Genomic DNA, 24,363 nt, shown 5'->3' with positions numbered 1-24,363 from the left:
ATCTCAGAGATTCTTTGGTTACTTTCTTGTTCGAAGATAGCAAACTGCTTCAATGAAAGGGAGTTGTTTGTTTAAAGCTGTTGTAAGCTTGTTGACAGCAGCAACTGTGCTTGCTGGGATTTCCATTCCCGATACCAAATGTATGTGAATTTGTAATGTAATCCAAGAAAGATGTCAATGCTGGCATTCAGATGTGCATCAATGTTTGCAGCACAACCAGTGGAATTACTGCTTGTGAATTCAGATGTGAAAGAACAAGCAGACACTGAAAATGGAAGCACAGTGTAAATGTGGTGCAGATGGGATAAAGACACCGCAAGGAGCTGCACTAGCAAACAAATCCCTTCCATGCACTGGCTCCACCTCGGTGTTAGGAACAAGGGTGAGACGGAAAAAAACTCAACCGACTCGCAGAGGAACTTTTAACTACAACAAGCTGTAATATCTTTCAGAATCATCTGATGTATGACAGATTTTTGAGACTCCAGTGCAATGAGATTTTGACACCTACGTTATCTGAAAACCCCATTGAGCTTAGTGGGACTTGTATATGTAATTAAGTGCTTTGAAAGGTCAAGATTTTAGCCATTGTTTGTTAATTCTGGGCATAAAGTTCTTGATGAAATGAGTTGTGTTTTTAATAAAAATCAACGGAGAGTGTCTCTATTTTTGTACTTATGTTAAACCTATTGTAAGCATACTGCCTTTTTCACCTTAAGTTTGTGTTTTCACTTTCTGTAAATTCAGTAATAATTTTTTAGGCTTTTGACAGGAACAGTTTAAACCAAAGCGAGTTTTAATCAAAAACTGGATAGAAAGTTTTCTTTCCGGTGTGGGAGGTGAAAATGAGAGTGTTCTTTAGAAGACAGAGTTATGGGTCCCACCTTTGGTTGCTTCAGGCCGTTTTGCAGGTGTGATAGAAGCCTTTTACCATATGCTAAGCCACAGTGCTTTGCTCCTTCTCTCTAAGGCAGTTTGTGGGTGCCATGATTCATGCTCATAATACTAAAGAGAAATCTCCTTTTAAATGTTCCTTATCACTTGATGTCAGACTTCTGATATGGTTTGTAATAATTTATAGGCATTGGGTATTCAGAAATCACAATGATTGTAATATTAGGGATGGATTAACTAAATGTAAACTTACACAAAGTGGCCTTAGAAAGGAGGATTTTTCATTATTAAAGAGTTCTCTTGATACTGTGCAGTTTAAATGAAGAGAAGATTCTTTTACATGCTACAACCAGCTTAAATACTGACAAAGTCAAAACTACCAAGTACTTTAAATACAGTTGACTTTTACCTTGAAATTATCTGGTTACTCACTGGTATTTTTTTTTTCTCTCTCCCTCAGCGTGAACGAACGTGATCATTTGTTAAAAAGACTCGGCAGGAAAACTCCTCCGAGCCTTTTCCGTGCTCATTCTGTCCAACAAAGTGTATCACGTAAGTAGCGGATCATGTATGCGTGCGTGTTTCACAGCAGTCAGTCCCAGATGAGCAAAGCGAAGGGTGATTATTTTTTAATTAAACTGTAGGTAGAGATAATCTAGTGCAGAGGCTGAGCTGCCAAGCAAGACACATACATTTGGAAGTGGAATTAGTGTATTTGGCCCTAGGCAAGTAGGGCTCAAATGTGGATAATTCCCTAGGATCCAATCAGCAGGCCCCAATGACAAAATCCCAATACGCAGGTTCTCAAACTGTAAAATCCTGATAGTCTTAAGAATAGTGTAAAATCAAAAAACTCTGCAGGATAAAATAAATGTTGTGATAGAGCCTAGCTTAAATAGAAATGGTTTCTTTATGAAGAGTCATATTAACTGTAGGTAGCTGATACACCGATGTTTCGGGGGTGGCACTCAGGGCTTTTATGTGTTTCTGGTGAGGAAAGCTGTGGTGTACAGAGCTGTCTCTCTCCTCTCCTTTGTCCTCTGCTGGGAGAAGAGGTGCAATGTCACATGTTGCTACTGCTGCTATTTGGAGTAAATTGCATTTTACTGTTGGTGCAGAGGTCATCCATTTATTCATCTTCCTAGAGGAATGTGTGACAGGCCTTGATCTACTGGATGTGACTTTTTCTGTCAGTGTTAGAAAGAGTTAAAAATAACGTAACAGCTCTGTAGGCAAGATACAGAATCACAGAATAGTAGGGGTTGGAAGGGACCTCTGTGGGTCATCTAGTCCAACCCTCCTGCCGAAGCAGGGTCACCTACAGCAGGCTGTAGAGGACCTTGTCCAGGCAGGTCTTGAATATCTCCAGAGAAGGAGACTCCACAGCCTCCCTGGGCAGCCTGTTCCAGTGCTCCGTCACCCTCAGAGGGAAGAAGTTCTTCCTCATGTTCAGACGGAACTTCCTGTGCCTCAGTTTGTGCCCATTGCCCCTTGTCCTGTCGCTGGGCACCACTGAAAAGAGCTTGGCCCCATCCTCCTGACACCCACCCTTCAGATATTTATAAGCATTTATTAGGTCCCCTCTCAGCCTTCTCTTCTTCAGGCTGAACAAGCCCAGCTCCCTCAGCCTCTCCTCGTAGGGGAGATGTTCCAGTCCCCTCATCATCCTCGTAGCCCTCCGCTGGACTCTCTACAGTAGCTCTTCATCTTTCTTGAAGTGGGTAGCCCAGAACTGGACACAGTACTCCAGATGGGGCCTCACCAGGGCAGTGTAGAGGGGAAGGAGAACCTCCCTTGTCCTGCTGGCCACACTCTTCTTGATGCACCCCAGGATCCCATTGGCTTTCTTGGCAGCCAGAGCACACTGCTGGCTCATGGTTAACCTGTCGTCCACCAGGACACCCAGGTCCTTCTCCGCAGAGCTGCTCTCCAGCAGGTCCTTCCCAAGCCTGTACTGATGCATGGGGTTGTTCCTCCCCAGGTGCAGGACCCTGCATTTGCCCTTGTTGAACCTCATCAGGTTCCTCTCTGCCCAACTTTCCAGCCTATCCAGGTCACGCTGAATGGCAGCACAGCCTTCCGGTGTGTCTACCACATCTCCCAGTTTGGTGTCATCAGCAAACTTGCTGAGGACCACACTGTCTCAAGGAACCAGGGAGTCCAGTCAATCCCTTCTAGTGGTAAAATGCAGTCTCTCTTGTGATTAAACTGGTGGTCAAAATATGCTCATCTTAATAAAGAAAATAGTCCCCCCAGCATGCAGTACTACTGTGCACAGGGCAAGGAGCAGGCACTGAGGATTTGGGTTTTGTATTGCCATTGTGGTGAGAAGTGACACCCCTGACTGTTTAAGAATCCCAGGGAAGTCAAATCTCATTGCTGGCTGTATCATCTTCTGTAGTAGAACTGTTGTGGTTTAGGCCATGGAGGCTGGACTGGGATTTGAGAAGCCAAATGCCTGAGCTATTCCTGTTTTCCACTGGGAATTTGGCTAGAAGGAGTGGGGCAGTGATGGGTCTGATAGTCTTTGTCCTTCACAGAGCCCTTGCAAGGCTGTCACTGTCAAGGGATTCAGGGTCTTTAGCAATCAATCCCATCACTCCTGGGAAAAGAGGCCAGTGCACAGAGCAGCCCTGTGGACCGTGTGCTCCTGCTGGGATTTAATCCTTTGTGTCAAGGAGCCAGGGATGCTGACGGCAGCATGGCTTTGGGCATGCAAACACACTCTTTGAGGAGATTCCAAAGGCAGTGATTGGCAGAAGAAATCCATAAAATGCGTAAATAAATTGCTGTCAAAGTAGTCTGCTGTAGAGACTTACTGCCGTGCAGAAAGGGGATGCACCAGTGGTGACTAGTCAGACTTGATACATGCTTTGAGTCTGGTAGAACACATCGTCAGGTTGTTAGTAGGTGAATAGCCATTGGGAAAGAGAAATGAGATACTGAAATAAACCGTAATTCGGATAACCAGGTTCCCTGCAAATGATTACATGATGAATGAACCAGGCCAGTCAGGACAAGTTACAGTCAGCTGTCTGTTTTTCACATGAATGTAAATTTTTATTGTGAAGGTGTTAGGATTGCGAGACGCTTTTTATGGTGTATCCATAACTCTAAGACTTCTGTCATCTCTTGTCAAATATTATTTTGCAGTGTTGCAGAGCTGCTATGTGTATAAAGCCATGCGAAATCCAAGGAACATATGTGCTGTTTTCACAACCCTCAATTGTACAACTGTTTACTAAATGCTAGAAATCTTCAAAGCAAGGAGTTGATTAATAGAGCAGTAGCCTTGACATGCTGGGCCAATATCTTAAATCACACTACAGCGCGCTCTGTTTGAAGTCCTGAGCTGTTCATATGTTTCCACCAGGCTCCAAGTTCCCAGCCTGTGAAGGCCACTTCTTCCAAAAATCGCTTGTGTGACTTCAACTCAGAATCTGACACTTGCTTATAAAGCAGGGAAATGGTTTGTTTAGTTAGAGCTGACAAAGGCTTAAGCAAATCAGTTGCCTTGGTCCCAACAAGGAAAGGAAATGGGGTTAAATTTCTTAGCACAGAATGCAAAATTTTTGGAGAGGAAACAATGCTTAAGTAGCTTTGTTTCCAGTCACATGGAAAGGAGAAAAATCTCATGAGGAGGTTCAGGGCTACTGCTACTAGTGGTCCGTGATAAGAGCAAAAGGATGACTGAGGTAAGTCTGCAGGGCCGTGTGTCAAAAGGCAGAAGCTCACTCTGCCTGTGTTTCCTTAGCTCTCTGTTGGTGAGTCAGCCCCTCCAAAAGTATTAGGACAACACAAGACCTTCGGATGGGATACATGGCTGGGGTGCTCCCATACAGCACCAGGCTCTGGCAGATCAGCCTCCAAAGCGGGGGCAGAGCCACACAGCCAGTGCCATGTCAGTGCCATACAGGCTTGGCAGCCAGGACCGATCTCTTCAGCGCCTCCTCCCAGCAAAGAAACTGGCTCAGAGTGACTGCCTTGGAGAGCAGCGCGTCTTGTCTGGAAGGGTATGCCCTGAATGCGTGTAAGACTTTCACGGCTGTTTTTCTTGCTCTGGCTTTATTTTTGTGTTCCTGAATCGTGTAGAGCTGTCAGAAGCATGAAAGAAATCTGTCTACTGACTGTGCTGTCAAAGATCATGTGGTTCTTTCCCACGAGTATAACTTCTGGGAAGCTTTATGAAAACTCCAAAAAAAGAAAAAAAAAATAAAAAAAGTGAAGTTGCTGTTGGATGGCATTGTCATGAGACTCTAGTGGAAGAGGTTTTTTATATGGTTGTCAAACCCATATGCTAACATAAAACCGTCTCAGTGGAATCTTGTAGGCAGTGGTGACGGCGCTGGCCTCTGGGCTTGGTGTAGATCGTGGTGAAGGTGCCTGGTGAAGTTGGAGGTTGCCCGTTGCCACCTGCTTTCTAAAGCTGCTTGAGTGAGCAGGAAATGCCCACAGGCTCCTCTCAGACATGCCTTTGGACCCTTCCCTTCAGTGTGCTGTGGGGCTCACGCTCGAGGGAAGGAGCAAGAATGACTCCCAGGAGCTCTTCCCCTCGGAGGGTTTGCTGGCAATGAGGTTTTCTCCAGGTTAGCTTTCCATCCAAGTTCATGTCTCTTTTTTTGCTGTGACTTTGTGAAAGTAGCATCTCCTTTAGGCAAGTTGAGTAGATAAAAAAGAAGGTTCTTGACCTCCCCTTTTTTCCTGCGTAGCTGACCTGTATCACCTGGGCCTCCAGAGCCTCACCAGCAGGATGGGAAGGGTGATGCTCCCCACTAGCTCAGGTACCTTCAAACCTGGTCTGTCTTCAAGGGAAGTCCTGTACCATCCCTCTAGTGCAGTTACCATCCTGTAATTCAGAGTGCCCGCTGCCAGTGTTTAGTTGTGATGCTCTTAAAGACAGCTGAATCCCGCTCTCATTAAGCACTGCTCTGGCAGAACTCCCCCTGAAATGTGGAGAGCTGTGCCTGACTGAAGATTACTGCACTTGGCCCGGATTTCCTATCCTAGCAAAGAAATCCTTCTTCCTTTGACAGAATATGGTGATTGCACAGAGTAAATCTGAACGTAGAGCATATGGTTTGCACCTTATTAATCAATGGAGAAAAAGCACCTGTCATCTGAAGTCCGTTTCACAGCATGGGGGCTGGCGAATAATAAATAATAATAATGCGTTCATGGTGAGGGCCTCTAATCCTGCCATTTATTCTCCGCTAGCAGACACCTTCTTCCTCTCACTTTTCTGCTGGTGCATTTCGATTTGAAAAACAACAGGGTAGCCACTTGAGATGCTTTTTAAATTCCATTTCCTCTTATCTTCCATGTGTTTGAAATATACATTCTGTATTTTTTCCAAGCTACATATTCGTTGGCTGTCAAGTGGGGTTGCAATATTTTAAAATCAACTCAAGAATAAGAAATAGGAATAATTAGTTTGGAATTGATGCTGTGGCATCTGGTGCTGTTTCCTACGTGCAAATACCAGTAGGTTAGTATCTGGGACGAAAGAGATGAGGCCATTGTCAGGAATTCCTCTTGGGTCCTCTAGAAAACTCAAGCATAGTTTTATCAGCAGAGAAATGAATGATTTCTGTAAGCATTAGTCAAAATGTTCCAGGTTTAAAGCAGCTCTCCCTTCCCCAGGATAAGGAAGAGGGTTGCTGGAGAAGTCGAAGCTTGAATTAGCATTTACTGTTTAACTATTAAATGCAAACTGCAACATCATAGCAAATCTCCGTAAAAGCTGTGCAGAAGCAGATGTTTGGCCTGAGAGAGAATTAGCTGGCCAAGTGATACCCTAACACTGATTTTTACTATGTCTGAGAGATTTTTGATATCTAAAAAGCAATATTTCCTAAAAGAGATTTTTTTTTTAAAATAGCCATTCCCATACCCCCAAACGCCAAAACTTAACTATAGTGGATTTGAACCTGGGCATTTTTCTCCAAAGGCAAAGAACATAATGGTAAAATGCATTTTATGCTTTGGACTGTACTAAGCCGTAATAACACTGCGTGTATGAAGTAGTGAAATGCTGCAGAAGGCAAGGTTTCTGACCAGCTTCCAGCGAGAACTGCCCATGTGCTGGACGGGCTAAACAGACCCCAGGACAGACAGTTCAGATGTATCGGAGGAGAGCGCAAGAGTAGGAGGCCTCTAAAATAAATTGCTGAAGTGAGTAGAACTGCACGCAGTCCTTCCACGAGCAGATTTTCTGGAACAGAAAGAGCACTCTGGACCCTTGCTGGTCCTGGTCTTGGAAGCTGTTGTGTGTGAGCGAGCTGTTGAGCTTGCGCAGTGTTACTGTGTTCAGGACACGTGCATGGAGATGGTTTCTCTAATCCAACGTTGCACAGACTAGAGTAGTCATTGTAGTGAACAGAAAAAGAATGTGTTAAATTAGAAACCTAATGGGAGCCTAGATTCTGATCTACGAATAGGAATATCAAAGCTTTAAAAAAACCCCAACAGGATGCTTTTAAAATTCAGTAGGTTGCCTGATAATATCTGGTACTAGTGAAACCTTAGATTTGATGAGAACGTGAATCTCCTCTTGACAAATGAGCCCCACTGACAGATATTCAAAAGTGCACCTTGCTTCCATTAATAGAAAGTCTCCGAGTACAAAGGTCTTTCCTTCTGCGACAGCCGTGAGTGGGCTGTGCTCAGAAAGCCCCAAAGAAACGTGCTCCTTCCTCGGGCGGCGGCAGGACAGCTGAACAATGAGGGCCTTGTTCCCAGGGCAGGCTCATAGGTGTGGTTTTAAAGCTGGAGTTGGGGGAAAAGTTCAAACTTCCGAGAAGTTCCCTAGTAGCTTGAAGATGGAAACTTTCATTGGTTTTGGATGGGGTCTGAAAATAGTGGAAATGTGGAGCTGCTTGGAGAGGGAGTGCAGATGGGACTCGAGCATTCACAACGTTCTGACTCCACAGGACACAGTCAGCTGCCCAAACAGCTTGAAGCTCAATTTTAATTGTGATGTGAATAAAAAAATGTAATATGAACTCGTCTTCCTGTATAAAGAACAACAGGAAAAGTCTTAAGCAAACTGCCAAATGTTGAGCTTTGGCTAAGTCGGGCAGTGTGCAAGCGTGGGGGTCACAGCCTTTCCCACGATGTGCTCACAACACCCTCATTGCTGGTACTTCAGAATGGATCAGGAACGTGAGAATGTAAGGATACTCCTGGTATTCTTAACTGATGATTGTCTTAGCCTGATATTTTTTGTCCTGTTAAGGTGTTTTCTGCTGGTGTAAGAGTAGTGAACGCATTTCTTTGATTGTGTTTTGCATTGGCTTTGCAGAGTGCTTGGGCTGCAGTACTTTAAAAGAAATCAGACACACACTTATTTTCATCTGAGTAACTTTTGGGGAGACCAAGGGATTGTGCTAGCACTTGTGCAAAATACAGACCTCCAGAATATGTTTAAATTTGCTTTATTCAAGATATGGGTGACTGGCCGAGAGAAGTGAGAGTTTCTTGGTGTGATTTGTCAGATGCTACCTGGAAACTTCTTAAAAACAAAACAAAACAAAAAAAAAACCCACAAAAAAAACACCCACCCTGAATGGAGTTAAGAGGAAGATGTGACTCAAATTCAGTTGTGGTCTAGACATTTCTGTGTTCCTCCAGGGAAACAGCTGATATCAAGCAGACTATAGAGGAGTCGAGCCAAAATGCAAATCTCTACCTGTCTGTTATGTCTTTAAAGACGCTTTGCCGCTATGGGAGTTCATGAGGTGTCCAAGTCAATCTGTAGCGTATTAGTCAGGTTAATTCAGAGGGAAGTGTTGACTGTCTGCACCGACCTGGCCTGGGGAGGGGAGCAGTGAGACAGAGCCAGCAGCAGACCTCCCGTCTGTGCCACATGGGCAATGCAGTGCACAGCTGTAAACGTCAGAAGCGTAGCACAGAAATGAAGATGGTTGCAGTCTGTCATGTAACTTTAACAATGCCTGAAAACGGGCTGTGCCCTTCAGCTGACTCCAGTGATTTATTTTTTTCTTCCTTTCCTTTTTCAGATGGGTATGCATTTTCTCAAGAAGAACACGGTGTTGTTTCCCAGTCACAAGTGGTTCGATCCTACGATACCACCAAAAGGAGAGCAGAAATAGAATAAATGGTTCCTTACTTGATGGGTTATGGGAATAATGGGATTTGGATCAGTGCATCCACTGTTAACACCTTCTTGACTAGAGTTGGCGGCAGCAGCCAAAATACGAGAGAACTCATTTCTGTGGCCTTAGCCAACAAGTTTCTGTATTCTCCCTGCAAACCTTGAGTACATATTGTGGGGGGAAATCATTGTTTGAATTCAGTCACAAAGCTCTGCCTGAAGTTTTGTTTATGTTGTTATGAAGCATTTGACTGTGCTATGTGAGGTGTGAAATTAAAAACAATGTTTTACCGCTATTTCAAACATCAGTATAAGGTTGTTCTGGGAGAAAAGTAGAAAATTTATGTTCCATGAGATATCAGCCTTTGCTTAATTGGAACGGGGTGCTGAGATTTCCAGTTTTGTTACACACAGACCGAGTGCACACGGCTGCATGCAGGCTTTACTCCCTCTCATACTCACTGTTCACTAATTTGGCTGAAATTTTTAACAGACAATTTGACATAGAATTTTTGATTGCAACACAGTCTGTAGCTAAAAATGCTTATTTGCCTTATTATGACAGAATAACACAGGATAGCAATGAATTACTTAGAGTATTCCTTGCCCTCATACAGGATTTATTAGGGCTCTGTCTTAGCTTTCTAAAACTCAATTAATAGCTTACTCACAAAGCCAGGATGTGGAAGTCGGAGAGCTCAGCAGGGCAGCTGTCAGGAGCGCATGGTATTGTGCACAAAGATGGACTCAAATAGGTGCCTCCTGGTAACTCTTCATGATGTATTTGGACGTGCACTTCAAACGTGGCCTGGGATTTCTCTCCATGATCCCATTCTCACTTTGACAATAGAACAAAACAGTGAGAACTGAAAAGGTAAAAGCTTGTCAGATGCTGGGAAAGAAGATGTGCATCCACACAAGAGGCTGATACTGTAACCCGAAAGAAGCATTGTCCTGACCAGGTAGAACAGGCTTTCAGAGGGAAGTTAGGACGGGTTTACACACGTGTGTCCACACACACAGAGCTGGTCATTGTGAAGAGGAGACCTGCTGTTTGCTCGGCCAAACCAGTCCCTCTTCTAGATCTGATCCATCAACAGGCTTCCCGACACACTCGGACCCGTGAGCTCTGAAAGGTATGCTGGCTCCACGGCCTTGTTGTGCTAGTGGGACAGGCGTGCTGCTGCATAGATTGGAATTTTGAAAAAAAGCAAGAACTGGGGCATAAGTTAAAGCTGAAAGAGCTCTTAGAAAGCTCATGCTGTCCTCCAGACAAGTTCTATTAATTTTAGTCGCCAAGCCACGTTTCTGACTAGCATAAAGTAAATACTGCTGTGTGTTAGCCAGGTTCCGTGGTTAATGTATATATACTACATCTGTGCATTTAAAGAGTTGGCGCTATTTTTTGTCCTATTGACTGTCATCCAGAACTTTTTATTGATTTAAATATATCCGAAAGCAATTTGAATATGAATATTTATGTTTAGCAAGGAAAAGGAAAACGCCAGCCTGGCCCGCTGGCTTCATTTTCCTTAAGGGTTGTGAGTAAATGCCAGCACTCAAGTGTCGTAGTTCAATTCCCAGTGCCGGCTCGGAGTTCCGTTCCATGTTAAAAGCCAAATTCTGCTCCTGCAGCACCAGGCAGGATTGCTCTTGGATTACCTGATGGCACAGAGGGAAAAGTCACCACCTTCTTTCTGCAGTGCTAATGAGACAATTATGCAATGAGGGAAACATGCAAATAATTTTGCCATAGGCATGAATGTCAAGGGGCCAAGTGAGGGTGTGTTTATTTTCTGGGAAATGAATTTTGTTTGAAGGCACAAATACTAGTGCAGAGAATAAATAAGGGGAGTGTAAACCTGATGCCAGGAGCTTTTAAATCTTAATGCTTCTTAATGCTGATCTAACCTGTTAAACACCTTCTTTTGTTTAGGAACAAAATCTATTTAGGAAATCTGTGGTATAAGCCTCTCCTCAAAACTGCTAACTGTTTCTTCCTTTTATAACAACACAAGGAAAATTAACTTCCCACTGAGACAAAGTGAGATCAGCTTAGTCTTTGTTCTCTTAAGCCACACACTAATCATTGGTACGTAAACAATTTGGAGGCTTTTCATGAGGATACAGAAAACAAAACCTTTTAAAAACCTCTGGAGAATGAAGAAGGGCAAGTAAATGTGTGAGCAGAGAACAGGAAGGATCCTGGAGTCTTTACTGTTCTTAACTTAGTGCAACAAAATTTTACAGAACGTAATGAGAGATGCTGGGGAGAAGCAGCTGTCATCTAATGTGATTTATTTTATTAGTGCAGACTATGGGCTGTATCATTTCGACCTCTCTGTAAATTGAGGTCAGCGTGTGTCACAAACACAAACCCTCCCTAGAGTGAATAGTGGCTTAGGTTGAGGTACGTGTGTTGGATGTCAGCTCAATGGGAATTACACATGGGGTTTGTCACAGGGCTGTACAGTATGTGACACTGGGGCTAGCGGGTCAGACTTTATCATCACTGTACGGCCTTAATCTCTGGCTGAGTTAATCCTGTAGAGCCCACCCAGGTCAAGACCTGGCATTCTTCTTGTTCTTCGGAGTCATTGCACAATTTCATGTGTCGTAATGTGCTGTGGCCTGCCTGTTGGAGTTGCTTGTCTTGGTGAACAACGATGAGGTGTATTCCAGTGGTGTGTTAGCAAAAGGAGAACGGTAGCTGCTCTGCCTGGACAGAATTCCTTGTTCATTAACACAAATGCAGGTAGGAGTAACAGCAGCTTTTGAAAGCGCTGTGTGAAAGTGGTATCAACGTGACAGGGTGTCGGAGCAGAAGGGATGGGAGGTTTCTGCTTGACTGTCCAGACTTAACTACCTAGAGTTGATCAGAAAAGGGTTTATTGGGCAGCTGTCTGCACTCACCAGAGTGGTTGTGGGGGTTTTGAATATTCGGAAGGAAGTGGTGATTTTCTTGAATTAAACCTGGGTCTGCTTGCTTCATTTTGTCACACTGTAATCCCTGCGTGCACAGAAGTTGCTGTTCCTTTAGCGATTGCCTGGTAGCAAGTTAAAGCTGGCAAATGGGAGCCTGAGCTGAGCACTGCTGAGAAGTCTGTTGACGTTTTCTTTTCCTTGACAGGACTTCAGATCTTGCTGTAGGGAGCTAGCATGGGAACTCAGTAATAACTTGTCAAGGAGAAATGGTGAATAACCAATAAAAGTATCTGAGTCAAACTAAGCTGCTAATGTATCTAAAAATGTGTGTGGAGTTAACATGAACTATATGGGCTGTAAATTAAGATAACAGTCAAGCCTCACTAATCTGCACTTCGCTACACCACATGCCTCTTAGTGCATGCCAGAAATGTGCAGTCTCTTCCCCTGCCTTAGCCAGCAGTTAATAGCAGATGCTGCAGGGAAGTCTCCTGTTACCAAGATTACATTGTTTTTACAGCATGTACCGGAGTGTGTTTGCTGGGAGACGGTCAATGCTTGTAAATAAAGAAGAGAAAGCTGAGGTGGACCAGAATAAGTGAAATGCAGGGACTATGGCATGGTCAGTGGCCATACTGGGTACAACTTGGGCCTGTGTTGACAGCCCCAAGACCTTGAGAGGTGCACAGTCCTGATGCTGTCTTTGTCCTGCAGGCTTATTTTGCCCTTTTGGGGCAACTAATAATTTGGGGTAACTAATCTTCTGTTTTGCATTGCCTCCAGTCATCAGTGCAGAATAGTGATGCCCAATTTGCATTCTCCCTTAGTTTTATCAATAATGACTTAATTTCGTTTTAAGTACCCTAAGGACTGTACTCTTGCTGTTGTGCCTCACAACTCAAGTTTGAAGTAGAGCCAGCCCTTAAGTGGGTGTTCAGCCCTGAGAAGCACTTCAGATTTGTCAGACTTCTCCCTAGTTTTAAGGCACCGAGGATATTTTACCTTAGTTTTGGATCATCACACAGTATCAGTGCCTTAAGCTTCAGTCAGTTTGTCGGGAGAGCTCTTTGTGTCTTGTTGAGTCTAACAATAAACGGTGATGGTATGAAATAGCTCACGGGTTGGAGAATTTGGCTGTGTCTATGCTATACCTGATGCATCTGGGTAGCAGTTTGCTTCTGAAATGTGGCACTGACCATGCTTGTTCCTCGCTCTCTGGGCAGCTGGGTTCCTTCTTTCCTTCCAGGAAGGACCCTTGTACTCATCTCATCCGGAGTCTGTCTATGCTGCAGCCCCGTGCTTCCTCGAGGATGCTGAACACCAAGCAGATCCAGACCCTCCTCCCTACCTTGTGCCCGCAGGGTCCCCTGGACACAGCCCTGAGGCTGTCCTGCAGGCAGCTGTTACAGGCACAGCCAAAGTGCCTATCAAATGGGGAGAGTTTGGAATTCAAATCCAAGTGGTGTCCCTAGCCATAACTCAAAATTGTCACTGCAGACAGTGTAGAGAGCTATACAAGAGATGTAGACTCAGCAGGTTATGAATCTGATGACCGGACCTGTACACAGGTTTGCATTTGCATCCTACTGGTCGGCCTTTGTGTAAGCAACTGTGTCACTTGGCGAGTGAGCGAACAGCTGATGACACTTCTCTTTAGCATGTTGCTTATTTGCAGCCATGTCATGCTCCCCAGAAGCGCTCTGTGCAGGAGCCCTGTCCCAGATCCTGCGCTGCAGGGCAGCTCTCCAGCCAGGCTGAGAGAGGCAGCCCCAAGGAGCTGCCTGTTCCATAGCACGGTGGCACGGTTGCCTTTGGATCACAGACGGTGGCTGGTGGGACTCTGCCAGCAGCAGCAGCGGTAAAACAAGCTGCTCCAGGAACACAGCCCCTGCTTCTTCAGGAGTGACCTGTTGGCGCTGATGAGCTCGGGCTTTGGCATGACCTGAGCTTTCGGACAGGTCGTTTATTTCTGGAGCTGATTATTCCTGGTGCCAAGCTTTCTGCGTTGGATGCAAGCAATTCGTGTTAGAATAGAGTTGAAACATGCTTTTATCCGTTTTCTGTGCCATGCGTGAAAGGCTTGGTGTCTTGTTTGGTGAAACCATATGCGTTGATTTTTTTTCTTGGAGCTTTCTACTTCTGTATGGGGTTGGGGCAAGTCTCCTCGGGTTGATTACACAGTTAACACGGCCCTGTTCCCGCTTCATTCTCACTAGTCGTATAATATTGTTTACACGGATTTCTCAGAACTGAATAGCTCCAGGAGGGCGAGAGCTCAGATCCTCTTACCTGAAAGCTTCGTTATCCACCAGACACCCAAGAGAGCCTCCACTACCCTTCAGCGCTTGTGACCAGAGCTGTGTGTCTGGAGAAGGCCACAGAACAGGTCAGTACAATAGAAGACAACAAAATCAGTCCACATGGATACAGACAATAACTCTTTCCATACCTAGCAGCAAGATTAATGGAGGCTTTGAGCCTTGTCGGAAAATAGAAAACAAAGTTCCCTGTGCTGCTTGGCCACACAAGTGAATCCCGAAGGTGATTGCTTCTCGGTGACCTGCAGAAAGCCCAGACAGCCTGGCTGGGTTTATCTGGCCGGGAATGTGCTCTCGGCTGGGCTGTCTGGGGGGGTGAAAGGGCTGGGAAACGGAAGAGCTCAGCCAACACCGCTGCTGCTGTTAGAGGCGAGGGAGGGGAGGGATTCCTCAGGCATCCCTGAAGACCTGTGACAACGCCTACATCCCTGGTTCCTTCCTGCGGCTGTGGGGAGGGAGGCAGGCGGCTGTTTTGGGAGCTTGCAAAGCTCCTTTACCTCCTGAAGCTGAGCTTTCTCTGGCTGCAGGGTGAGTCCTGAGCTTGGAGAAAGCAAACATGTCCCTGCCAGAAGACCCCCTGCTTAGCGTCCCTTGGGTCTGGCAGGTTGTTTCCTCTTATGACAGATTGCTAAATTGTTTACAGGCTGCTGTTTGCCTTGGGGACCCACAGGAATTGAGCACTGAAATAATTTTGGTCCTGACAGGGAGTATCTTTCATGGAGAGTTAATGGGACATCTCCTTAGGTGTTGCTCCTAGGCAGGTTCCTGTCCATCAGGCCTGGGGAAGGGGCCTGTTCGTCTGGGGACACAGGTCTTTTTGTGACAGAGGGTGAAGCCTGGGGGTTGTTGCGTTTGGATTCGTGGCCTGCTCATTTGTGATGTGGACAGAAGGCAAAATAGCTGAGAGCTGGTGTTTCTCCAAAGCCTACCTTTGTGCATGAAGAGGGTGGGAGAAGTTCTCCTACAGTCTGCCACAAGGAGATCATTCTCTCTCAGCATCTCTGTAGCTACTAAAGAGAAAAGGAAGTGGGTAAATGACAAATTCAGGAGGAGGGGAGCCCAGCTTTGGGCAGTTACGGAGAAGTCTAATGATGAAGAGAAGACTAATATATTGCCAGGCTGTCACTGTGCATAGCCGGGAGGTCAGCACCCTAGTAATTATGGAGTGATGAAGCCAAGGGAGAAAGCCAACATTAACAGAAAGACGTGATTGTTTTAAATCCTAACCACCTTACTGGGTGGCTTCCCTGCGAAGATGTTCCAGATGTCGTCTTGGCATAAATTAATCAATTTCAAAACATCCACGGGGTTTCTTAGAAAACACGGAATTTAGCCGGCAGCGCGTATGCTCTGCTTTGCCCTTCTGGTTGATACTTGGATTCAGGAAGGGAACACAGGCACTTGCTGTTCTCCCCATCAAGAGCTCAAAGTTGTTTCTCAATTCCTCTTTAAGAAAAGGGCTCCAGATACAAAGCAGTGAGGCAGCCAAGCCCTCTGAGACTCTGTGTGTGTGTGTCGGAAGAGTTGTCCGACTTGAAAACCTCCCCCTGTCCCTCCTCCTGCCCCTGAAGTGCAGCCCATTGCGCTGGGAGGTCAAATATTCAGCAGCTTGAGTGGCAGGAGCTTTAACAGCATCTTTTTCATCAACGAGCTGAGCCATGTACCCGCTCATCTGTCATATCTGTACTCGAATTGCTTAAATATTGTTTCAGATGGGGAGGTTGTAATCTGGGTATGCAGAGAGAAGTAATGCTGTGGGGGGATGTTTAATTGGCTCCCAGCAGAGCAGAAGTGGTGTGTGGGTTTTTTCCTCTGGAAGTGTTACCATTTTCACGTCTTATTAATGTTCTCTGGTAGTTTAAATACAGCATCGCATTTCCGTGGAGTTTGTTTCCCTCCCAGACTGAATACAAATGAAGGTCATTTACTTGTATTTTTAGAAGGTTCAGAAAACTTAGCAGATTTGTAGCTTTGAACAGCATTGTTGACTGTTGTATGTCTGCACAAAAATATTTCCAATAAACCTTTTGTTAAAGCAACCCAATGGACCAAGGCTTGTTTGTTTTATCCCCCCTGCAAGTTTTGTAGCAAGAGCTGTAGCAAGTGCAATGTTAAATGCATTTGAGATGTAGCTTGCAAAGCTGATGTGCCAAATTTTTTTTATTTTCATTTTTTCATGAGCTTTTGGGTGTATTTTGAGAGGTTGCCTCTGTTAGTGCCAAGGATGAGGCTTGGGTTCCTTTAGTGGGATTTGAATCAGGCACAAAACGCGAGACCAGTATGGCAAAGTAAGAAAGGTACTGACGGGCTGACAGCAGGTACCTGGTTTCTGAATAGTGTCTCTAGGGGAAAAACCATCTTTTTATATAAACTAGATGGACAGATACTCCCCAACAAAGGATACTTTTGATCTCACCAAGACTTCACCAAAATAAACCTTGGAAATCTTTTGTCCCATCTAAGCCACGTAGGCACAGCAGGGGAAAACTAAGCCCTTAAATCTCCTTTGCGCCCTTCTTGCAGCCGAATTTGTAGGCGGGTTTTTTAGCACTGGGCCCGCATGCTCTCCTGTTTTGGGGGAAGTGTGGTGTGATGATGCCTCAAGCTGCGAGGTGCTGGAAGGCCATGAGAGATGCCTTGCTCCAGACCGTCCTGAAGCCAGGGACGGGATCTCTCCTGCTTGTGCCTGATCACGAGTGTTGTGTCCAGTCCCTGCTGACGGTGCTCGGCTGACGCTGCCGAGCTCGCTTGCGTTGCCTCGCCCGGAGAAGCATCTCTCCAGCTTACTTGCCTCAAGCAAGACCGACAGCGCGAAGCACCACATAAAGGCGCTCGTGTCCCCAGTAGCTCTGCATCCATCTGCTCCAGGGCACTCGTGCTGTGATCCTCTCTGCTACAATACGTTCTTTCTGTTTAACGAATACTTTTCCATAGTGAGCTGAGCTGTGAACCACCCTGTCTCTCGCGCTGGCCCTGCTGGGAAGCGGGGGGGGTGGCACACCGGAGACCCTCGGCAGCTCAGCCGGACGAGTCTGGGCGTTCAAACCCCAGGGCACAGCCAACTCTGGGTGACAGCAGTGTCCTCCCTGAGCAAAACCATCCCTGTGCACCAAGTCAGGAGCGATACTCCAGTCACGGCTGAAGTTAAATTTGCGGGGAAAAAAAAGGCCTTATTGAATTTTTGGTGACCGTGGGGAACAGGAGTTATAAGATCCCTATAAAAAGTAAAAGTGTATGAGCTTTAACAAAGAGATCTTTTTGTCCAAATATTATTCAATACTGGAATTAAACAGATTTTATCAGGAACAAAATGCATATTTATGTATAGTCTGGCTAAAACTTTTCCTCCTTGGGGTGCTATAACTTGATGACTGTTTTTCTTTCCTTATAGATTGCCGACAGAACCCCTTTTAAGAGCATAGAGAGACTTTTTTAAAACAACAAATTACTGCTGGATTTTTTTAAATTAGGAAACAAAAAGGAGGTGTAAGCCAAATTTCTTCTCCTCGCAATGATCCCTTTACGAGTCATTGCTTGAGCACATTTCAGAATGCCTTTATCCTAGAAACCAGACCTTGTACCTGCTTTTCCTTTGCAGAGAAGTAAAAAGCGAGTGATGAACTCCTTGTGTATCCCTGTTGTGCTGTGGTAAACGCCTGCTCCTTCCCTGGGCCTCCGTAGCAGCCGTCCAGCCCATGAGCGTGTAGCAGCAGGAACTTCGCTGTGTATAAAAGCTGCTCACACATCTGGGCAATCAATTATGCCAAAGCAAAATTGATGTTAAACTTGGATAAGCTTTATTCAGTTGGTGCTGGGAGAACTTGGTGCTTAGCTGGCTGCTCCCTGCCCTGTCGTCTCTTGTGCAGCGCGCTAAAAGGGAAATGATTCTCAGGATTGTTAAATATAATGGATTGCTGCTTAAACCCCTTACTGGATACATTAGTTGACTAATCGCCTCAGAGACTTTCCCTCTAACAGTTTGAGAGGCAAGGCTGTGAGAGCAGCCAGTGCTCACGTCCCAGAGCCAGATTTTTGCCGGAGCAGCTGTTCAGTCTGTTGCCGGCAGTCTTCGGTGCCTCATACCAGACCAAAGGAGAATCAAAGTCCCTAAACCTGTAGATTAATGCTCAAGTCTGAAATGGGACCGTTAAAAAATAAAAGTGTAACTGAGAAAGGTCCAGTTGAGGAATGTGAAGCGAGAAAATTTCAGAAACACAATCCCTTTCTGCAAGCACTACTGCAGTGGTACCCAGCCACCCAGCAGTGGCCCTCCCTCCAGCACAGCCTCTCTGAGCTCCCCCGGCATTTGGGGTGCAGCAGGTCCTCAGAAGCTTGGAAGGGGTGATGGGTTTCCTCCTGCTTCCTTCTCAGTAGAAATATGGGGCTGCAGAGAAACAAGGCTTGAAACATCATTGAAAGCTACAGCTGGTTCTTGGTTGTCCACGCTGAGGAGGGAGCTCGATGGCAGATGGTGAGTGGGCTGCGTCCAAGGTGGGGGCATGGTGAACCGTGCTGGGGAGGCCTTGCTGCCATGGCCATGCTCGGGCAGGACACACACCGTGAGGGAGCTCATGTTTGACTGATCTGAGGGTCAGTGGGGTGGTGGTCCTGGTTCCTCTCTGTGTTTCCCATGGTATCAGGTGGTGCCCTGAGGGTGTTGTGGTGTTGGAGTGGTGGGGACACTGAGCTTGCTGGGTCACATGAAGCAGGCCCTTGAGTGGTGAAGCTGCAAGCTTCCGAGGTGTTTTGGCACCTAAATCCTCCAGTGAAGCACCTGGGAACCTCAGACTCAGACCACCGTGTGATGGCTTGGCTGGCACCAACCTGCAGTCTGATCACAAACGTCCAGCAGAGTTGTCACAGCAAAACAAACAAGGCTGGTTCGCTCGTCTTGATGGATGCCATGGGGCTGGTGGTACTTGCTGGTAACCAGTGCGGGCAGCAGGAGCAGCTCCTGTTCCATCAGGAGAAGGACGACTGGAAGAAAGGGACTGTGGGTTGGGTTTGTATAACGTGCTTGTTTGTAGCTGCTGGTCTGCCTCCCCCTGTCCTTTCTCTATGTCATGGAAGGAGCTGCCTGCGAGCACGCAAATGCAGGCGTCTGTCTGGGAAAGAATGTAATGTGGTCCCAGTGTCTGTTCATTTGGATGTGCCTGGTGTCAGAGCTTGCACTGTGTACCTAGATCATACATGGTAATTAAATCCTGTATAATGATTATACTTATTTACCCATATATAGCAAAGGTGGCATTTTAGCTTTTAAACTGAAAGCCGGATTCTGACTGCACAGTAGGTCTGCAGCAGTTGCTTTTAGTTTGCACCGATGTAAACTGAAAATCAGTTTTTCCCCCATAACGAGACATTGATGATCATGCAGGACTGTCTGATGGGTGAAGTCAACAGGATTCTTTGTCTCAAAAGCAAATATGGAGGGAATTAGCAGCAGCGTAAGCCAATATTTACCATTCAGGTAATAAATCACAGCAGAGAGTGCCCAGCACGCTGGTGTCCTCATCTCGGAGGAGCGACATCCTGCAACGTGTCCGGCTCGCCCCGGTGCGAGCAGCCCCAGCGCTGTCGAGCCCCAGGAAGGTTTGGCCCAGCAAAGCTTGGCTCTGTGCCCAGCACCATCGAACGCTCGGCCAGCCCATCCCCAGCAGCTTTCACGGTGCTTTCCAAACCCGGCTGAAGGAAGTTGCTCAATGTCTTGGAAGGGAGAAAAATAAGTAGTTTTATTTTACTGCTGTGTCATTACTGCTGTCTGGCATGATGTTCACTTTCCCTTGCAGAGATCGATCCGAAGTGGTGCCTTCCTACATTATTGTTTTCAAGTTAACCTAGGACGACAAACCAGGGTGGGCTGTGCCCTGAGCTGCTTCAGCATTCAACAGGAGGAAGGCTTGATGGAAAGCGACTCATCTTTCGAATTAAACAATGGTTTTCAGCTTGATGTATCATTGTTTGCCTTGATTTTGCTGGAGGTTTTCTGAAGGACTGATAACGGTGAATAAGGGTTTGCTTAGCTGAAAGTGAAAGATTACCGTGTTTCAGAGAAAGGATGTTATTTCTACTTTTTCTTCAATATTTGACTTCTACTTTTGCTATTACAGGCCTACTACGTGGGTGAAAAGCATCTGCGATAGCAGACAAGATTCTGTTTTCAAAGTTTAAGGTAAATTTTCTTTCAGCTTTCCCGATGTGCTGTCTTCAGTGCAAACAAGAAGGAACTGATGTCTGTCCTTGGCAAGCTGTGTGCACCCACCGGGCCTTGCCAGGGCAGAAGGAGACTGAGGTGTTACCTGTGTGGGTTTAATCTCATCAGAAATAACCACCAAAACTAATAAACACTAAGAAAATGTAAGGTAAATCAACCACCTGTTGCCAAAGCCAGCAGGCAGTGCAATGCTGGAGGCATGTGCTCTCGGAGAGCTGTGATTCACGTCGCACTCCACAGAGGTTTCTCTCCTCTCTTCTGAAGAACATTCAGGAGTGAGCAGATACTTGGCCTGGGACACACCTAGCAGCTTTTCAGCCATGCCTGGAGAAATGTTTGCCTTCTTGCCCTGAGGATTTGGAAAACCAGGAAGGCATCAGCTAAGTTCAGTGGGCCAGGTCCAGCCAAGGTCCCATCGATGCGTCCCAGGGCCCCGAGGCGAGGCGTTGCCCAGCCCAACCTCACCTCCAGGCCTTGCCACGGACAGGCCAATGCTGCCGGCCTTCAGCTGGTGCAAAGCGGCTGTGCCACGGTGCTGGCTCCCATGAGGGCTTCCCATGGGTGAAGCCCACACGGGTATTTCGTGCCACGTGGGCGAGCGCGGTGGGCACCTCCCCACTGCTGAGGCACAAGGAGGTTCTTGCAGCATGAGCAGCCGGTGGATTTTGGCCATTGATGTCGCACAGAAATGCTGGCATGGGGACAGCTCTGCTGCACGACAGGGAACAGCGTGAGCCCCTGGGGAGAGCAGGGTCCCGTTGAAGTGGCTGCATTCACCACAGATGGGGAAGCGGAGACAGGATGGCACAGGCTTAGGTGACTTGTTCAGTCCATTTGGAAGTGATCCTGTGCAGGGAAGTGTTGCAAACCCCACTGGGGACGGAGAAATAATACAAAGGGACTTACAGAGAAGCAAGAAATATGAGCAGGAAATCATAAAATGACATTTAGGTTGGAGAAATACAAGGAAATACACGTAGGGAATAATATTTACTAACAAATTCAGTGGGAGGAAAAGAATGGGAAAGCAGAAAAGCCGGAGAGAGAAGAAGAGCTCCTGCAAGACTAAAAATGAACAGAAAATTAGGCACTTTGAAAAGGAGGTGTGAGGTTACTGTGCTGCGCTGGGACCCAAACCCCAGCTTGCTCTCCTGTGGGCCATGTTTAAGCAATGGCCTCTAATTGCATCAAGGTCTGCTTTTCACTGAATAAACATGCTGATGGTTAGTAACAGCTGTATGGGGGCACGCAAACCTCCACCGGGGGGAGAGGCACAGGCTTTGTCCTCTGAGCGTGCCTGGCTACAGGCAAGATGGTTCAAAGTGGTTCTTCACATGTGTGTTGTGAAGGGGTCATGCCGCTGGTGATGGCTTTGTGCCGTTCCCCTGCATTGCTCAGCGGTTCAGACACTGTGGTGTGGACAAGCCCCATCTTGCTCTCCACTGGGCAGCGATATGGGTCGGGGCTGGCTGAGCCTGGTAGGATTGCCTGCCGCTGCCTGGCGGTCCCACCATGCCCATGGCCCCCATCCAAGGATCCAGAATCACAGAATGGTAGGGGTTGGAAGGGACCTCTGTGGGTCATCTAGTCCAACCCTCCTGCCGAAGCAGGGTCACCTACAGCAGGCTGGACCTTGTCCAGGTGGGTCTTGAATATCTCCACAGAAGGAGACTCCACCATCTCCCTGGGCAGCCTGTTCCAGGGCTCTGTCACCCTCAGAGGGAAGTTGTTCTTCCTCATGTTCAGACGGAACCTCTTGTGCTTCAATTTGTTCCCATTGCCCCTTGTCCTGTCGCTGGACACCACTGAAAAGAGTTTGGCCCCATCCTCCTGACACCCACCCTTCAGATATTTATAAACATTTATTAGGTCCCCTCGCAGCCTTCTCTTCTTCAGGCTGAACAAGCCCAGCTCCCTCAGCCTTTCCTCGTAGGAGAGATGTTCCAGTCCCCTCATCATCCTTGTAGCCCTCCGCTGGACTCTCTCCAGTAGCTCTTCATCTTTCTTGAAGTGGGTAGCCCAGAACTGGACACAGTACTCCAGATGAGGCCTCACCAGGGCAGTGTAGAGGGGAAGGAGAACCTCCCTCGACCTGCTGGCCACACTCCTCCTAATGCACCCTAGGATCCCATTAGCTTTCTTGGCAGCCAGGGCACACTGCTGGCTCATGGTTAACCTGTCGTCCACCAGCACTCCCAGGTCCCTCTCCGCAGAGCTGCTCTCCAGCAGGTCCACCCCAAGCCTGTACTGGTGCATGGGGTTGTTCCTCCCCAGGTGCAGGACCCTGCATTTGCCCTTGTTGAATTTCATCAGGTTCTTCTCTGCCCAGCTCTCCAGCCTGTCCAGGTCTCGCTGGATGGCAGCACAACCTTCTGGTGTATCCACCACTCCTCCCAGTTTGGTGTCGTCAGCAAACTTGCTGAGGGTACATTCTAACTCTTCATCCAGGTCGTTGATGAAGAAGTTAAACAAGGCTGGGCCCAGTACTGACCCCTGAGGGACACCACTTGTCACCAGCCTCCAACTAGACTCAGCGCCGCTGATGACAACCCTCTGAGTTCTGCCATTCAGCCAGTTCTCAATCTATCTCACCGACCACTCGTCCAGCCCATACTTCCTGCGCTTCCCTAGGAGGATGTTATGGGAGACAGTGTCAAAAGCCTTGCTGAAGTCAAGGTAGAGAACATCCATGGCTCTCCCTTCGTCTACCCGGCCAGTCATGTCATTGTAGAAAGCTATCAGATTGGTCAGGCATGATTTCCCCTTGGTGAATCCATGCTGACTACTCCTGATAACCTTCTTTTCTTCCACTTGCTTGATGATGACCTCCAGAATGAGCTGCTCCATCACCTTTCCTGGGATGGAGGTGAGGCTGACCGGCCTGTAGTTCCCTGGGTCCTCCTTCTTGCCCTTTTTGAAGACTGGAGTGACACTGGCATTTCTCCAGTCCTTGGGCACCTCTCCTGTCCTCCAGGACCTCTCAAAGATGATGGAGAGTGGCTCAGCAATGACATCCGCCAGCTCCCTCAGCACTCGTGGGTGCATTCCATCGGGGCCCATGGATTTGTGGGCATCCAGATTGCTTAAGCAATCCCTCACACAGTCCTCCTCGACCAAGGGAAGGTCATGCTCTCCGAGCGCTTCTTCTCTTACCTCCGGGGCCTGGGATTCCTGAGGGCCTGCCTTGGCACTGAAGACTGAAGTAAAGAAGGCATTCAGTAGTTCTGCCTTCTCCGCATCCTCCGTCACCAGGACACCCGCCTCATTCAGCAGCGGCCCCACATTGACACAAACTAGCGGCTTCTCCCGCTGCGAAGGGCTCCTCACTTCAGCACATCGGCTCTGAGCCGTGGCTGACCCCATCCTTCCCTGCCAGCTTTCTGCTTCCAGCCCTGCTCCTTTGCCACCCCGTGGCATTTTGGGACACGCTACGTCCAGACTGACCAAGGCTACATTTTTCCCAGATTGTTCTGGCCCTTGTATTTGAGCCATGAACATGCAGACCTGACAAGGCCCCATCTCCTATCTGAGCCCTTTCCGCAGGGCAGCGCTGGCAGCAGCAGGAGGAAGCAAACACCGGGAAAGCGAAGCAGCCTTGTCCCGGACTGAGTTATGCCTCTGGCACAGTGTGGGTTTGGGGTTTTTTTTTTCTCACAAAGTTAGCTCAAGTGAGCAGGGTCCCGCGCCGGAGGAGAGAACAGCACGGCCACTTGCTGGGAGTTATGTGCTGGAAACGCTTAGCCAGTAACCGTGAACCCAACTGAACCCAAAATCCTCTGAAAATGCCACTTGCTGTAGGGTAGTTGGCGTGGTTTGGAAAGGGGGAGCCTGATGGGGCCCCGGGCTCCGCCCATGCTGCTCCCCCACCGTCCCTCTGGCTGTGGGGACGCGAGGGGTCC

The 24,363-nt window shown here is 47.3% G+C and overlaps 1 protein-coding gene across 3 annotated transcripts in view; it reads left to right on the top strand.

Moving 5' to 3' along the window:
* The window catches only part of ATP8A2 (ATPase phospholipid transporting 8A2), a 345,411-nt gene extending 329,122 nt beyond the window's left edge, over positions 1-16,289 (top strand). For all 3 annotated transcript variants that reach the window (XM_075419576.1, XM_075419584.1, XM_075419592.1), the window contains 2 exons: positions 1,355-1,446; positions 8,913-16,289. In XM_075419576.1, the coding sequence (XP_075275691.1) occupies positions 1,355-1,446; positions 8,913-9,010 (190 nt within the window). In that variant the 3' untranslated portion in view covers positions 9,011-16,289. The remainder of the gene's footprint in view (positions 1-1,354; positions 1,447-8,912) is intronic.
* The last annotated feature ends 8,074 nt before the right edge of the window (positions 16,290-24,363 follow it).

The sequence above is a fragment of the Opisthocomus hoazin genome, chromosome 1 (assembly GCF_030867145.1).
Source record: "Opisthocomus hoazin isolate bOpiHoa1 chromosome 1, bOpiHoa1.hap1, whole genome shotgun sequence".
NCBI lineage: Eukaryota > Metazoa > Chordata > Aves > Opisthocomiformes > Opisthocomidae > Opisthocomus > Opisthocomus hoazin.
Note: the sequence above shows the minus strand (reverse complement) of the source record. Positions and strands in the feature narration are given on the sequence as shown.